The sequence below is a fragment of the Bombina bombina genome, chromosome 4 (genome assembly GCF_027579735.1).
Source record: "Bombina bombina isolate aBomBom1 chromosome 4, aBomBom1.pri, whole genome shotgun sequence".
Lineage (NCBI taxonomy): Eukaryota > Metazoa > Chordata > Amphibia > Anura > Bombinatoridae > Bombina > Bombina bombina.
The window spans coordinates 796,745,903-796,763,860 of NC_069502.1; the positions used below are offsets into that span (position 1 = coordinate 796,745,903).

At 37.7% G+C, this 17,958-nt stretch overlaps 1 protein-coding gene across 4 annotated transcripts in view; it reads right to left on the reverse strand.

Moving 5' to 3' along the window:
- Window positions 1-17,958, reverse strand: part of LOC128657004 (oocyte zinc finger protein XlCOF7.1-like) — a 204,103-nt gene that overhangs the window by 160,374 nt on the left and 25,771 nt on the right. For all 4 annotated transcript variants that reach the window (XM_053711223.1, XM_053711222.1, XM_053711221.1 and 1 more), the window contains exons 2-4: window positions 7,913-8,006; window positions 4,048-4,152; window positions 2,161-2,308 (exon numbers count right to left, since the gene is read on the reverse strand). In XM_053711223.1, the coding sequence (XP_053567198.1) occupies window positions 2,161-2,308; window positions 4,048-4,152; window positions 7,913-8,006 (347 nt within the window). The remainder of the gene's footprint in view (window positions 1-2,160; window positions 2,309-4,047; window positions 4,153-7,912; window positions 8,007-17,958) is intronic.

Below are 17,958 nucleotides of genomic sequence, written 5' to 3' on the forward strand. Positions count from 1 at the left end.
ATTTGTTTTATTCTCTTGTTATTCTTTGATGAAAAGCATATCTAGATATGCTCACTATCTGCTGATTGGTTGCTGCACATAGAAGCCTCGTGTGATTGGCTCACAGTGTGCATTGCTTTTTCTTCAACTAAGGATATTTACAAAATGAAGCAAAATAGATAATGGAAGTAAATTGTAATGTTGTTTAATTTTCTATTCTCTATCTGAATCATGAAAGAAAGATTTTGGGTTTAGTGGCCCTTTAATAGTGTTTTAGACAGATATGGTTCTAGAAAGGCAATATGTTGCAGAAATATATTGCAAAAATATTTAATAAAAGAAATATACATGTTAAAACATCTCATAAAAAAGTACAAAGAGGAGAATATACTACAATATATACGTTGATCAGACGTATACCTGAGTGTAATATCTCAAAATATGGCCAATTGAAAGCTAAATAAAAATAATCAAAAACATCAAACATAAAAACAATGAAACAAATAATTTAAAAACAATGCATCCAGATAGCAGTGGAAGCGGTTAAAAAGAAGTCGAGTGGATTCAGAAGACAGAGAGATCCACGATGATATCAACAGGCGTTCTGGAATACAAAGGGATCCCAAATCAAAAAGGGAAGAGAAACCAAACGGTGTTCACTTTTACTTACACCGGGATGGTTTGCAAGGTGAGTATGATTCTTTCCTTCAATGGCAACTCCTATCTGCTGTACCTCTGTTGGAGGTGCCGGTGTGTCCTATTAGCTCTGAGGGTACTTTTGCTTATGGACGCTGAAGATGGACAAAAGGAGGCAATAAAGAGCAATGCATTTCAACCCGTGCAGGGTCTTTTTCAAGCTCATCTGAATCCACTTGACTTCTTTTTAACCGCTTCCACTGCTCTATCTGGACGCATTGTTTTTAAACTATTTGTTTCTATTTTTTGTTTCATTGTTTTATGATTGATTTGTTTTTTGTTTTTTTAGCTTTATTATATTAGCTTTCCATTGGGCATATTTTGAGATACTACACTCAGATATATACGCCTGATCAACATATATATTGTAGTATATTCTCTTCTTTACTACTACTTTTTTATGAAATGTTTTAATGTGTATATTTCTTTTATTAAAGGGACATAATACTCATATGCTAAATCACTTGAAACTGATGCAGTATAACTGTAAAAAGATGACAGGAAAATATCACCTGAGCATCTCTATGTAAAAAAGGAAGATATTTTACCTCACAATCTCCTCAGCTCAGCAGAGTAAGTTCTGTGTAAAAAGTTATACTTCACCTGTTCCCAGCTGCAGGTAAAAATTAAAAAAAATGAAGAAATGAACAGCAGCCAATCAGCATCAGCAGTGCTGAGGTCATGAACTCTTACTGTGATCTCATGAGATTTGACTTAACTCTCATGAGATTTCATAGTAAGCTTCCTTTACCTGATTGGTGAAATAATATGAGAGTTCACAAGGCTCATCCCCTAAGATGTCCCAGGACAGACACACTAAAATGCTGCTTAGAAATCCTTTACAGTGGGAGATGGCTACTGAGGAACATTTGAGGTAAAATATCTTTCTTTTTTACATAGAGATGTTCAGGAGATATTTTCTAGTCAGCTTTTTACAGCTATGCTGCATCACTTTCAAGTGTTTAAACATTTTGGTATTATGGCCCTTTAAATATTTCTGCAACATATTATTGCCTTTCTAGCACCATATCCGTCTAACACTAGTAAGCTGTTTATTCAGCGCCGTGGGCCAAACGTTTTTTTATTGTGAAAGACTTTTTTATCTCTAGTATATCTTCAGAGGTTGGGTCACCCCTGTTTTTCCACTGGCATTATAGTACATATCAGCGCAGAGATCACTTCTTTTTGTGTTTAGAGACTGCTAATATGCATCAAAACATTTAAATGTGACATGCATTTTTGGCTAGTCTGTAACATAAATACATTTTTAAATGTAAAAATATTGATAAATAAATCCTGACAAACGTTTTTTCCACACCCCTGCAAAAAATATTTTTATATTTTTGTTGGGTATAAAATTAGTTTATAATCAGACAGCTCATTAGATCACACATGATAGATTCACTGTAGATTTGCTCTGTGTCAGTCACGTCAGTAGTGTTTGTGCATTTCCTGAGTGAGATATTTATTACTCCACAGTGTTACCTGAGCTCTCATTTCCTGGGATCTCCATAGTCCTTACTGCTTGGTGAGTCTCCATCATGACGTCCTTGTAAAGCTCCTTGTGTCCCTCTATATACTCCCACTCCTCCATAGACAAATACACAGCAACATCATCACACTTTATAGGCACCTGAAACACATAAAACCCATTCAGCATTGACACAGGGACTGGTTCTGTCACACACTTTTACTGACAGAGCCAGGGTAATGTTACTGAGAACATACAGAGACACAGACAGAAGGTAGCAAATAAATACATTGTCAGATGGGTCAGTTAAGGGCATCATTGTACTCTGACGCTGTATGTCGTCACATTCCCCAGCGCTGCTCACCTCTCTGGTCACCCAGTGAATGCTGCTGTGGGAGGGGGGGGTCTTAAATTAATTTTTATATAACACATTTTCCAACAATAAGACATCAAATAAATCTAGGCCTCCACGTATCCAAGCTACATACTATGTTCTAGATCTAGATACTGATTGTACGCTGAACGCTAATTTGTTCTCTTCATTGTATCATCAGTAATTGCGTGATATGGAATTAGAAGTTATCAGTTAAAAAACAAAATCCAACAAGAGACTTGAGGGTTTTTTTTGTGCGCGATCAAATAAGTGCTTCCCATAGATATAATGGTAGCTGCTAATTAGCTTGCAAATCAAATTGACCATGATACTACCAGCTGATTGTCACATGCACAGTGTACATAATACTTTTTAATATAATTTTTTAAACACTGTTGTAAAAGTGCAAAAAACACACCTGCTTTTTTTGTTGCATAAACACATTTCTTTGACAGATGGCAGTTTAGTGGCGTCCTCAGTGACTTGGAATTCTGAAAATTTTATGTAAATTCTTGAATATATGGTTTGTTAGGGGTGTTTTTTCACCCGGCTTTTTAAATGTATAAAATATACATAATTGTGGTTTTCCAGGGAGAAAAAAATGAAATATTTGTGTGAAAGACAATTTATCCAATGTACAGAATGAGTAAGGGTGCGTCAGGCTTTAATCAGCCTATTACAATATTTGCAAATCATTTTTAAAGGGACACTATACCCAAAACAAATATTTCATGATTCAGGTAGAGAATACAATTTTAAACAACATTCCAATTTACTTCTATTATCTAATTTGTTTCATTCTTTAGATATCCTTTAATTAAGAAATAGCAATGCACATGGTGAGCCAATCACAGGAGGCATCTATGTGCAGCTACCAATCAGCAGCTACTAAGCATATCTAGATATGCTTTTCAGCACAAGAATATCAAGAGAATGAAGCAAATTAGATAATAGAAGTAAATTAGAAAGTTATTTATAATTGTATGCTCTTTCTAAATCATGGAAGAAAAAAAATTGGGTTTTATGTCCCTTTAAGGCATATTTATTAAAGGGATATAAATAAAACCCTAACATTTTCTTTTGTGATTCAGACGAGCATCCAATTTGCTTCTATTATAAAATATGCTTTGTGTCTATGTATTCTTTGTTGAAGAGACACCTAGGTAGGTGTCGGAGCACTATATGGCAGGAAATAGCGCTACCATCTAGTGCTCTTGCAAATGGATAACATTCTTGCCAAACTGCTGCCATATAATGCTCCTGCAAATGGATAACATGTTTGCAAAACTGCTGCCATATAGTGATCCAGAAATTGATATGGCCCCTGAGCTTACGTCCCTGCTTTTCAACAAAGGATACCAATAAAAAATGAAAACTTAATAAAAGATGAAAATGAGAAAATTGCATGCTCTATCTAAATCATGAAAGTAATTGGGTTTCATGTCCCTTTGATAATATAGAAATAAATATAAACAGCCAGTCACAGGGACACACAGCTGTTATTATGACACATTCCATCAGCTCTCACCTCCCCTGTCAGCAGGTACATGATCTGCAGGGTGTGGGTCAGTATCCTCTCTGTTGTCATCTTGTCCCCGGTCATGTGACTCGCTGTCAGTGAGTTAGTCACACGCTGCAAGAGTGAAACATAAAAACATCACTGACCCCTCTCACATCACTTGTGTATCCTCTTATTATATTCTCCATCACGTCACGGTCACATGACAAGACAATCCTCTTATGCAGCCAATCTGACTTGGCGAGCCTGACATGAGCATAGAAAATCCAATGTGATTGCTAAAACAGCACAGGGACACTGTCATTTTTATACATATGTACATAGTTTATATCAGCAAATGCAAAAGATCTGCAAAAACAATAAATATTTTATATAAGCTCAGTATATATATAGGCAATTAAACGAACAATGTACTGTACAATTTCCAACCATTTAATGTGGTTCTGATGATCAATTTTACCTGCTTGTGTGTTAAATTGTTAAGAAATAGATCCTTTATTTTTATATTGTCATTTGATATAGCTGATTTTGCCCATTGCATCCCTACTTGAATATTTCCGAACTTAAGTATTGGATATATTAAGGCCATGTTAATAAGAAGGTGCGGAATACATTATGCTCCCATTAGGAGGTGAGAGATTTGTACTAAATAGTTAATTTTTACAATTGCACTTGCTTATGTATAATCAGACAGAGATAAGATAAGGAGTCCAGAATGTATAGAGAAAAAGAGTGCAAGCTCAGCCCATTTACATGGTTGGTGGCTTCAACTAGCAAAAACAGCCACTTCATATACAAAAATAAACCTAAAGGATCAATTTCCCATACATTTTATACTTTGCAGTTGGTATAACAAGCCATCAGAAACACATTAAGGGAGAACCAATTTTAAAGTACACTGTCCCTTTAAGAGCTTAATTTCAAAAGTTTTGCAAACAAATACATTTTTAGAAGCATTTAGACGGTCAATATGTTATAAACAATCACAATGTTTTGCAGAGCAGAGGCACAACCCTTAAAGGGACATTAAACCCCAAAAAATTATTTCACGATTCTGATAGAGAATACAATTTTAAACAACATTCAAATGTACTTCTATTATCTAATTTGCTTCATTCTTTAGATATCCTTTGTTGAATAAACAGCAATGCACATTGGTGAGCCAATCACACAAGGCATCTATGTGCAGCGATCAGCAGCTACTGAGCCTATCTAGAAATGCTTTTCAGCAAAGCATATCAAGAGGATGAAGCAAATTAGATAATAGACATAAATTAGAAAGTTGTTTAAAATTGCATGCTCTTTCTAAATCATGAAATAATTGTTTTGGGTTTAATGTCCCTTTAAGAAGCTTCTTAAACTTGTCCTTTGCTGTGTCCAGATAGGGAATAATATAACTAAGCTCCTGCACTGATCAAGCAATTACTGTGTAGCATGTTGCAGGGTTATTATATGGATACACTGTATTCTCTTTGGGAGCAATAACGAAACAATATACACAGATAAATTACAAGAAAACCCGGCATAATATGCTATGAATGTACTTTTTGTTCACTACACATAATGAAAAACTTTTTTCTAGGAATTTAGTTTTAAGTTAAAGGGACACTGAACCCAAATTTTTTATTTTGTGATTAAGATAGAGCATGCAATTGTAAGCAACTTTTCTAATCTACTCCTATTATCAATTTTTCTTCGTTCACTTGCTATCTTTATTTGAAAAAGAAGGCATCTAAGCTGTTTTTGGTTCAGAACTCTGGACAGCACTTTTTTTTATTGGTGGATGAATTTATCCACCAATCAACAAGAATAAGCCAGGTTATTCACCAAAAATGGGCCGGCATCTAAACTTAGATTCTTGCATTTCAAATAAAGATACCAAGAGAATGAAGAAAATTTGATAATAGGAGTAAATTAGAAAGTTGCTTAAAATTGCATGCTCTTTCTGAATCACAAAATAATTTTTTTTGGTAGTGGGTAGTGCAGAATTATATAACATTAGCTTACCGGCACATTTATACTTTAAAGGATTGCAGAGAAATTGTAACTAAAACCTTCTTTTACCAGAATGCCGCTCCTTGCTCTACTGAGCGGTTCTGGATTTTACACAGCGCATCTCTGCAACACTGTGTGCCCGGTCGCGCCATTAAAATAAATGTAGCTCGCTCCCGCTACTAGACCAGAGCGGGAGCGAGCTACATTCATTTAAATGGCGCGACCGGGCACACAGTGTTGCAGAGATGCGCTGTGTAAAATCCAGACCTGATCAGTAGAGCAAGGAGCGGCATTCTGGTAAAAGAAGGTTTTAGTTACAATTTCTCTGCAATCCTTTAAAGTATAAATGTGCTGGTAAGCTAATGTTATATAATTCTGCACTATGTGCACAATTATATAACATTAGTTTGTAAGTTTACTGCCCCTTTAACTCCTGTTAAATAGTGTGTGCTGAGGCTGCTAGTGAGAAACTGTATAAGAAAGACAGAGGGATATGAAGTTGTGCTGCTGTCTAGAGGTCCTAGTCCTGTGAGGTTTCAAATCTGTTTGGAATTTTGCAGTTGTGTGTAAAAGCCACACAATTTTAGTCAGATACCGTATTCTGGTTAATAAGTGCCACTGTTTTTGTTTATGTTGAAACTGTATTCCTGCAAATTTTCTGAGAATAAACAGGCCGAGGCTTTTACACCTAATCCAGTGTGTTTGGAGTGTTTTTCTGCTGTGAAGACTGTGTGTCAAAGCTGTTCCTGGGACAAAATACCCAAGATGAGGGGTATTTTTTGTCACATAGCATAAGCCTGCAATCACTTCATAAGCTGCCTATTGCTGGCCTGTGTATGGGGATGATAGAACAAATACCAAAAGGCTGCTGGGAAATAACGGTCTCCTCAGGTGAATTTCTACAACAGAATATTCCCAGAACAAGTCTACACTTTTGAATTTTCACAAACACCTTAAAGTGAAGGTCCATTTTGATGAATCGGTGCCTGGTTTTTAATAAACCTATTAAAAAACAAGGGTACTTTAATTTATCAAAATTGACATTTCACCGTTTTCTTCAAAAACTTACCTTTTAATCCTGGCAGCCGCTCCAGCACTTCCTCCGCCAGTCGCAAGCCGTCTTCGCGGGTCCAAAATGATGAATCCGGCTTCCTCCAATCACAGTGTTGCATCAGGCCAAGATTCCCCTGGGGGGGAATCTGTGATTGGAGGAAGCCGGATTCGTCATTTCTGACGTCTGCAGAGGCTTCCAACAGCCGGGGGAATCGCTGGAGCGGCATTCAGAATTAAAAAGGTAAGTTTTTGAAGAAAACAGTGAAATGTCAATTTTGATTAATTAAAGTGCCCTTGTTTTTAATAGGATTATTAAAAATCGGGCACTAATTCATCAAAATGGACCTTCACTTTAAAGGGACACTGAACCCAATTTTTTTCTTTCGTGATTCAGACAGAACATGACATTTTAAGCAACTTTCTAATTTACTCCGATTATCAAATTTTCTTTATTCTCTTGGTATCTTTATTTGAAATGCAAGAATATAAGTTTAGATGCCGGCCCATTTTGGTGAACAACCTGGGTTGTCCTTGCTGATTGGTGAATAAATCCATCCACCAATAAAAAAGTGCTGTCCAGATGCTGAACCAAAAAAAAAAAGAAGCTTAGATACCTTCTTTTTCAAATAAAATAGCAAGAGAACGAAGAAAATTTGATAATAGGAGTAAATTAGAAAGTTGCTTAAAATTGCATGTTCTATCTGAATCCCTTTAAACACCAGCTCTTTCTTTACCTCTGAGCATCTGTCACCTCTTGTTGCTAAGCAACTAATACACAATATTCACTGCAAGAGGTTACCATGGTGTCATTATGATGTTTTCTCACCTCTCCCGTCAGCAGGTAGAGAATCTCCAGGATGTGATTCAGGATCAGCTCAGGCAGCTTGTTCATGGTCAATGATGTTGTGTAACACTTAGACCTGCAGCATTATAGATATGGGATTAACATGCAGAAATACCTATAAACATAATATAAAAACAAACTTCACTACTGAAATAACTATACATTTTCACCCAAAATATAATAATTTCTATATCTTGGCCCATATCCCTAGGGTAATATCTACCAGTAAGAACCCCTCCCCGAAAGAGCATGGACAGAACTGCCCAATGAGACGAATATTCAGATTATTCCATTTAAAAAAAATAAATACACTGGTACTACACAGGTATAGATGGCAATTTCCTACAGTATAATAATCTTATAGAATTAGTGTTTAAGGGCTAGAATGCTGTGCATAAACAGTAACTTTACATGGAAGTCAGAAAGAAATGGCTGAAAGAATGCACTAAATAGCACCTCAGTTTCCCAAAATTATTATCACCTATTTCTACGGAATGGGGATATGCCAAAAATAAAACAACTTTTATTAAGAACTATTAAAATAATGAAAAACAAGTTAAGGACACAAGAATGGCTCTGTGAGGACTGTCTTGTTCTTAATAAAAGTTATGCTTTATTTTTTACCTATTTCCATTCCGCAGAAATAGTTGATAGTACTTTAGTTTCCCAAATTTAGGCCTAGATTTAGAGTTTGGCGGTAGCCGTCAAAACCAGCGTTAGAGGCTCCTAACGCTGGTTTTAGGCTACCGCCGGTATTTGGAGTCACTCAAAATAGGGTCTAACGCTCACTTTTCAGCCGCGACTTTTCCATACCGCAGATCCCCCTACGCCATCTGCGTATCCTATCTTTTCAATGGGATCTTTCTAACTCCGGTATTTAGAGTCGTTTCTGAAGTGAGCGTTAGAGCTCTAACGACAAAACTCCAGCCGCAGGAAAAAAGCAGGAGTTAAGAGCTTTCTGGGCTAACGCCGGTTCATAAAGCTCTTAACTACTGTACCCTAAAGTACACTAACACCCATAAACTACCTATGTACCCCTAAACCGAGGTCCCCCCACATCGCCGACACTCGATTAAATTTTTTTAACCCCTAATCTGCCGACCGCCACCTACGTTATACTTATGTACCCCTAATCTGCTGCCCCTAACACCGCCGACCCCTGTATTATATTTATTAACCCCTAACCTGCCCCCCACAACGTCGCCGCCAGCTACTTACAATAATTAACCCCTAATCTGCCGACCGCAAAGCGCCGCCACCTACGTTATCCTTATGTACCCCTAATCTGCTGCCCCTAACACCGCTGACCCCTATATTATATTTATTAACCCCTAATCTGCCCCCCTCAACGTCGCCGACACCTAACTACACTTATTAACCCCTAATCTGCCGAGCGGACCTGAGCGCTACTATAATAAAGTTATTAACCCCTAATCCGCCTCACTAACCCTATCATAAATAGTATTAACCCCTAATCTGCCCTCCCTAACATCGCCGACACCTAACTTCAATTATTAACCCCTAATCTGCCGAACGAATCTCGCCGCTATTCTAATAAATGTATTAACCCCTAAAGCTAAGTCTAACCCTAACACTAACACCCCCCTAAGTTAAATATAATTTAAATCTAACGAAATTAATTAACTCTTATTAAATAAATTATTCATATTTAAATCTAAATACTTACCTGTAAAATAAACCCTAATATAGCTACAATATAAATTATAATTACATTGTAGCTATTTTAGGATTAATATTTATTTTACAGGCAACTTTGTAATTATTTTAACCAGGTACAATAGCTATTAAATAGTTAAGAACTATTTAATAGTTACCTAGTTAAAATAATAACAAAATTACCTGTAAAATAAGTCCTAACCTAAGTTATAATTAAACCTAACACTACCCTATCAATAAATTAATTAAATAAAATACCTACAATTACCTACAATAAAACCTAACACTACACTATCAATAAATAAATTAAATACAATTTCTACAAATAACTACAATTACATAAACTAACTAAAGTACAAAAAATAAAAAAGAACTAAGTTACAAAAAATAAAAAAATATTTACAAACATCAGAAAAATATTACAACAATTTTAAACTAATTACACCTACTCTAAGCCCCCTAATAAAATAACAAAGACCCCCAAAATAAAAAAATTCCCTACCCTATTCTAAATTAATAAATTTAAAAGCTCTTTTACCTTACCAGCCCTGAACAGGGCCCTTTGCGGGGCATGCCCCAAGAAAATCAGCTCTTTTGCCTGTAAAAAAAAAACATACAATACCCCCCCCCAACATTACAACCCACCACCCACATACCCCTAATCTAACCCAAACCCCCCTTAAATAAACCTAACACTAAGCCCCTGAAGATCTTCCTACCTTGTCTTCACCTCACCAGGTATCACTGATCCGTCCTGGCATCCGGTGCTGAAGAGGTCCAGAAAAGGCTCCAAAGTCTTCCTCCTATCCGGCAAGAAGAGGACATCCGGACCGGCAAACATCTTCATCCAAGCTGCATCTTCGATCTTCTTCCATCCGGTGCGGAGCGGGTCCATGTTGAAGCATCCGACGCGGATCCATCCTCTTCTTCCGGCGTCTCCCGACGAATGACGGTTCCTTTAAGGGACGTCATCCAAGATGGAGTCCCTCGAATTCCGATTGGCTGATAGGATTCTATCAGCCAATCGGAATTAAGGTAGGAATATTCTGATTGGCTGATGGAATCAGCCAATCAGAATCAAGTTCAATCCGATTGGCTGATCCAATCAGCCAATCAGATTGAGCTTGCATTCTATTGGCTGATCGGAACAGCCAATAGAATGTGAGCTCAATCTGATTGGCTGATTGGATCAGCCAATCGGATTGAACTTGATTCTGATTGGCTGATTCCATCAGCCAATCAGAATATTCCTACATTAATTCCGATTGGCTGATAGAATCCTATCAGCCAATCGGAATTCGAGGGACGCCATCTTGGATGACGTCCCTTAAAGGAACCGTCATTCGTCGGGAGACGCCGGAAGAAGAGGATGGATCCACGTCGGATGCTTCAACATGGACCCGCTCCGCACCGGATGGAAGAAGATCGAAGATGCAGCTTGGATGAAGATGTTTGCCGGTCCGGATGTCCTCTTCTTGCCGGATAGGAGGAAGACTTTGGAGCCTCTTCTGGACCTCTTCAGCACCGGATGCCAGGACGGATCGGTGATACCTGGTGAGGTGAAGACAAGGTAGGAAGATCTTCAGGGGCTTAGTGTTAGGTTTATTTAAGGGGGGTTTGGGTTAGATTAGGGGTATGTGGGTGGTGGGTTGTAATGTTGGGGGGGGGGGTATTGTATGTTTTTTTTTACAGGCAAAAGAGCTGATTTTCTTGGGGCATGCCCCGCAAAGGGCCCTGTTCAGGGCTGGTAAGGTAAAAGAGCTTTTAAATTTATTAATTTAGAATAGGGTAGGGAATTTTTTTATTTTGGGGGTCTTTGTTATTTTATTAGGGGGCTTAGAGTAGGTGTAATTAGTTTAAAATTGTTGTAATATTTTTCTGATGTTTGTAAATATTTTTTTATTTTTTGTAACTTAGTTCTTTTTTATTTTTTGTACTTTAGTTAGTTTATGTAATTGTAGTTATTTATAGAAATTGTATTTAATTTATTTATTGATAGTGTAGTGTTAGGTTTTATTGTAGGTAATTGTAGGTAGTTTATTTAATTAATTTATTGATAGGGTAGTGTTAGGTTTAATTATAACTTAGGTTAGGACTTATTTTACAGGTAATTTTGTTATTATTTTAACTAGGTAACTATTAAATAGTTCTTAACTATTTAATAGCTATTGTACCTGGTTAAAATAATTACAAAGTTGCCTGTAAAATAAATATTAATCCTAAAATAGCTACAATATAATTATAATTTATATTGTAGCTATATTAGGGTTTATTTTACAGGTAAGTATTTAGCTTTAAATAGGAATAATTTATTTAATAAGAGTTAATTAATTTCGTTAGATGTAAATTATATTTAACTTAGGGGGGTGTTAGTGTTAGACTTAGCTTTAGGGGTTAATACATTTATTAGAGTAGCGATGAGCTCCGGTCGTCAGATTAGGGGTTAATAATTGAAGTTAGGTGTCGGCGATGTTAGGGAGGGCAGATTAGGGGTTAATACTATTTATGATAGGGTTAGTGAGGCGGATTAGGGGTTAATAACTTTATTATAGTAGCGCTCAGGTCCGCTCGGCAGATTAGGGGTTAATAAGTGTAGGCAGGTGGAGGCGACGTTGAGGGGGGCAGATTAGGGGTTAATAAATATAATATAGGGGTCGGCGGTGTTAGGGGCAGCAGATTAGGGGTACATAAGGATAACGTAGGTGGCGGCGCTTTGCGGTCGGCAGATTAGGGGTTAATTATTGTAAGTAGCTGGCGGCGACGTTGTGGGGGGCAGGTTAGGGGTTAATAAATATAATATAGGGGTCGGCGGTGTTAGGGGCAGCAGATTAGGGGTACATAGGGATAACGTAGGTTGCGGCGGTGTACGGAGCGGCAGATTAGGGGTTAATAATATGCAGGGGTCAGCGATAGCGGGGGCGGCAGATTAGGGGTTAATTAGTGTAAGGGTAGGGGTGTTTAGACTCGGGGTACATGTTAGAGTGTTAGGTGCAGACGTAGGAAGTGTTTCCCCATAGGAAACAATGGGGCTGCGTTAGGAGCTGAACGCTGCTTTTTTGCAGGTGTTAGGTTTTTTTTCAGCTCAAACAGCCCCATTGTTTCCTATGGGGGAATCGTGCACGAGCACGTTTTTGAGGCTGGCCGCGTCCGTAAGCAACTCTGGTATTGAGAGTTGCATTTGCGGTAAAAATGCTCTACGCTCCTTTTTTGGAGCCTAACGCAGCATTTTTTTGAACTCTCGATACCAGAGTTAATTTTATGGTGCGGCCAGAAAAAAGCCCGCGTAGCGTTAACAGCCCATCTACCGCCAAACTCCAAATCTAGGCCTTAGTATTTAGTGCGTTTTTTCAGCCAGTTGTTACTGACTTACAATGAATATCAAGCTTATAATGAGGATAACACTTTACAACCAAACCCAGCAGAAGCTGACTGGCGTACATCAAGCTTGAAATATGGAATGAAGATATGAATAATACAATCTCCAAACAGCAGCCTGACAAAATTCTTCTGGCTTGGCATCTGCTTTGAAACCTATAATGCTGCAAATACCCTAGTTGGGTATACCATGAGCGCTTCTGGAATCAGCTCATTCTATTACTTGTATGATCTGAAAATAACTTAATCCAAATAGAGATGGTAGACTTTGTGAATGCCTACACAAAACGAGGACCTTGTAATAAAACTGAGATGACCAACTACAAAGTAATTGAGCTTCCTTAACAGAAATCTGAAAGCAACAGACCACAACTAAACAGAAAAAGTGGTTTCCTTCGACTCTCCTGCTTATCAGGAATGAAGGAACATAAAATAATATATTAACTCCAATAAAAAGTCAGAGACAACAGTTCTCAAAATTATGTCCTCCTCAATAAAGAATAAGGTATGACTGCTTCACATAAAGTGCCTGAAATTCTGAACATTTCCTGCTGATGTAAAAGCCACTACAAAAATGGTTTTCAATGTAAGAAACCAGTTAGAAATGTCACAAAGGATACAAAAAGGGATACCCATTAATGCCTTCAAGACCAAAAGGAAGATCCCAGGATGAAATTGTAGATCTTTAACTTAGGGCCAGATTACGAGTGGAGGGCTATCGTTAGCGCAAGGAGTGTAAACGATTGCGAGACCGTGGTGTTCTTTGCATTCAAATCCATATTACAAGCGGTGCACTTTTAAATTACTGCAAGTTAATTTGTGCAAAATTGCGGTAATTTCCCCTCTCCATATTTTCTATAGGCGCCGATTTCCTCTCGTATTACAGGTTTAAAGTAAATGCAACTGCTCAAATACATTTGGACAAAGGAAACAGTTGCAACAAACTATTCTATTAACCCCTAAACCACCACACACTCCATCGCAAAGTAACCCACTAACATCTAACCCCCCTAATCTAAAAACCCTTAAGTCACTCCAAAACAGACTAACCTTACCTGGAAAAAAAAAAAAAAAAAAAACTAACAGTACCTAAAAAAAACCTTAAATGTAAAAATAAAAACCTCACTTTACCTTAAAACTACCATTGCTTAAAAAAAAAAAGCTACCATTACATCCCAGTGGCGGTCTATCTTTTTATCTTCATACCGGCGGTGATCTTCATCCATCTTCTTATCTTCCATCCCAATGTCCTCTTCATGCGGTCACCAGCCGCCCACTGAATTTTGAATGTGAGGTACCCCCTTTATATTGGGGTACCCTTGCATTCATGTTGGCTGATTTCCAAATCAGCCAATAGATTAAAAGCTTTTTCTATTGGCTGATTTGAATTTGAAAATCAGCAAAAAGAAATGCAAGTGTACCCCTATATCAAAGTGGGTACCTCGCATTCAAAATTCAGTGTGCGTCTGGCGACTGCATGAAGAGGATGAAGATAAAAAGATTGCCACTGGGATGAAGATAAGAAGATGAATAAAAACGCTGCTGGGATGAAGATGGAGTGCCGCCGCCCGGATAAATTTTTGGTAAGTACCATCTTCAGGGTTTAGCATTAGGTTTTGTTTTTTCGGGGTGTTTGTTTGTTGTTTTTTTGTTTTTTATATATTATGATTTTTTTTGTGGGCAGCAAAAATACTCAATGCCCATAAAAAAAACATCCTAATATAAATATATTGGAGTAGATTATTTTTTTTCGCTTCAGAAAAAGAGCTGACACTTTAGGGCAATGCCCTACAAAAGGCCCTTTGAAGGGATATTTCTGTAGTTTAGTGTTAGTATAGGTTTTCTTTATTTTGCAGTGGGTTTTTTAAGTGGGGTTTTACATTATACATAACTCTTTTTCTATTCATGGTAATATATGTTTGTTGTTTTTTGTAACAGTATTTTTTTTTTGTAATGGTAGGGTAAATAATGTCAGGTTTTTTTGTTAGTAATGTTAATATTTAAAAAGATACTGTTTTTTTTTTTTTTTTTACAGGTAAGGTTAGTCTGTTTTGGAGTAACTTAGGTGGTGTTAGATTAGGGGGGTTTAGATGTCAGTAGGTTACTTTGCAATGGGGGTTGTGGCATTTTAGGGGTTAATAGTGTAGTGAGTTACTTTGCAATGGGAATTGTGGTGGTTTAGGGGTTAATAGTGTAGTTGGTTACTTTGCGATGGTGGGTGTAAAGGTTTAAGGCTTAACAGTGTAGCGGGTACTTTGCAGTGGGCTATGTGAGGGTTAAGGGGTTAATAGTGTGTGGGGACTTTGTGGTGGACTATGCAGTGTTTTAGGGGTTATTAGAGTAGGGTGGGCTATGGTCATTCGGGTTACCAAGCAAGTCAAAAATCATTTACTTTCAACTTGTAATACGCAAAACGACGTGCACAAAGAGCAGAAGTCAAGCGGGGTTAGTGTGCGAGCAGTAATAACAGCTCCACTTGTAATCTAGCCCTTAGTCGGATATGGGCCAAGTCTTGAAAGAAAGATCTAAAGCCTCATGTGTTGCAGCACAAACACCTTCCAAAATCCTAATCAATAGAGATGATTGAAATTATAAGTTATTTGCAGAGCGCCAACATATAGAAGAAAATCTGTGAAAGCATTAAATTGGATTATCCAAGAGGAAAAAACAAAACCAGAATCGATAAAAAACAATAGCTGTAGGTTTACAATCCTGTTAAAAACACAAAAGGGGTCGATTTAACAAGCACCGAATGGCCCCTGATTCCCCTGTTTCTGCGCGAGCCTTCAGGCTCGCCGGAAAAAAGCAGTTAAGAAGCAGCGGTCTTAAGACCGCTGCTCCGTAACTAGTCCCCGCCTTGGATGCGATCGGGTTGATTGACTCCCCCTGCTAGCGGCCGATTGGTTGCAAATCTGCAGGGGGCGGCATTGCAGAAGCAGTTCACCAGAACTTCTTGTGTAATGTTAAATGCCGACAGCGTTTGCTATCGGCATTTAGCGATGTAGGGTGGACATGATTCGCTACAGCGAATCATGTCCGCCCGCCATTTGATAATTCGGCCCCCATGGGTGAATAAATAAACTGCAGCAAACAGACAATTCCAGCAACCATGCCTCCAACCTAAAACTCTGAGTTTGGATACAACAGAGGATCCTGAAGCAGCATGTCCCGTGATATTGGTAATATCTATGGAGGTTAAAATGTCAGCCTTTGCACTAGAGGAAATCAAAGACTGCAAAAGGGAAGGATTAAAATATATATATATATAAAACATAATTTATGTAAGAACTTACCTGATAAATTCATTTCTTTCATATTAGCAAGAGTCCATGAGCTAGTGACGTATGGGATATACATTCCTACCAGGAGGGGCAAAGTTTCCCAAACCTTAAAATGCTTATAAATACACCCCTCACCACACCCACAATTCAGTTTAACGAATAGCCAAGAAGTGGGGTGATAAGAAAAAAGTGCGAAAGCATATAAAATAAGGAATTGGAATAATTGTGCTTTATACAAAAAAATCATAACCAACACAAAAAAGGGCGGGCCTCATGGACTCTTGCTAATATGAAAGAAATGAATTTATCAGGTAAGTTCTTACATAAATTATGTTTTCTTTCATGTAATTAGCAAGAGTCCATGAGCTAGTGACGTATGGGATAATGACTACCCAAGATGTGGATCTTTCCACACAAGAGTCACTAGAGAGGGAGGGATAAAATAAAGACAGCCAATTCCTGCTGAAAATAATCCACACCCAAAATAAAGTTTAATGAAAAACATAAGCAGAAGATTCAAACTGAAACCACTGCCAGAAGTACTTTTCTACCAAAAACTGCTTCAGAAGAAGAAAATACATCAAAATGGTAGAATTTAGTAAAAGTATGCAAAGAGGACCAAGTTGCTGCTTTGCAAATCTGATCAATCGAAGCTTCATTCCTAAACACTCAGGAAGTAGAAACTGAACTAGTAGAATGAACTGTAATCCTTAGAGGCGGAGTTTTACCCGACTCGACATAAGCATGATGAAATAAAGATTTCAACCAAGATGCCAAAGAAATGGCAGAAGCTTTCTGGCCTTTTCTAGAACCGGAAAAGATAACAAATAAACTAGAAGTCTTACGGAAAGACTTAGTAGCTTCAACATAATATTTCAAAGCTCTAACAACATCCAAAGAATGCAACGATTTCTCCTTAGAATTCTTGGGATTAGGACATAATGAAGGAACCACAATTTCTCTACTAATGTTGTTGGAATTCACAACTTTAGGTAAAAAATCAAAAGAAGTTCGCAACACCGCCTTATCCTGATGAAAAATCAGAAAAGGAGACTCACAAGAAGGAGCAGATAATTCAGAAACTCTTCTGGAAGAAGAGATTGCCAAAAGGAACAAAACTTTCCAAGAAAGTAATTTAATGTCCAATGAATGCATAGGTTCAAACGGAGGAGCTTGAAGAGCCCCCAGAACCAAATTCAAACTCCAAAGAGGAGAAATTGACTTAATGACAGGTTTTATACGAACCAAAGCTTGTACAAAACAATGAATATCAGGAAGAATAGCAATCTTTCTATAAAAAAGAACAGAAAGAGCAGAGATTTGACCTTTCAAGGAACTTGCGGACAAACCCTTATCTAAACCATCCTGAAGAAACTGTAAAATTCTCGGTATTCTAAAAGAATGCCAAAAAATGATGAGAAAGACACCAAGAAATATAAGTCTTCCAGACTCTATAATATATCTCTCTAGATACAGATTTACGCGCCTGTAACATAGTATTAATCACAGAGTCAGAGAAACCTCTTTGACCAAGAATCAAGCGTTCAATCTCCATACCTTTAAATTTAAGGATTTCAGATCCTAATGGAAAAAAGGACCTTGCGACAGAAGGTCTGGTCTTAACGGAAGAGTCCACGGTTGGCAAGAGGCCATCCGGACCAGATCCGCATACCAAAACCTGTGAGGCCATGCCGG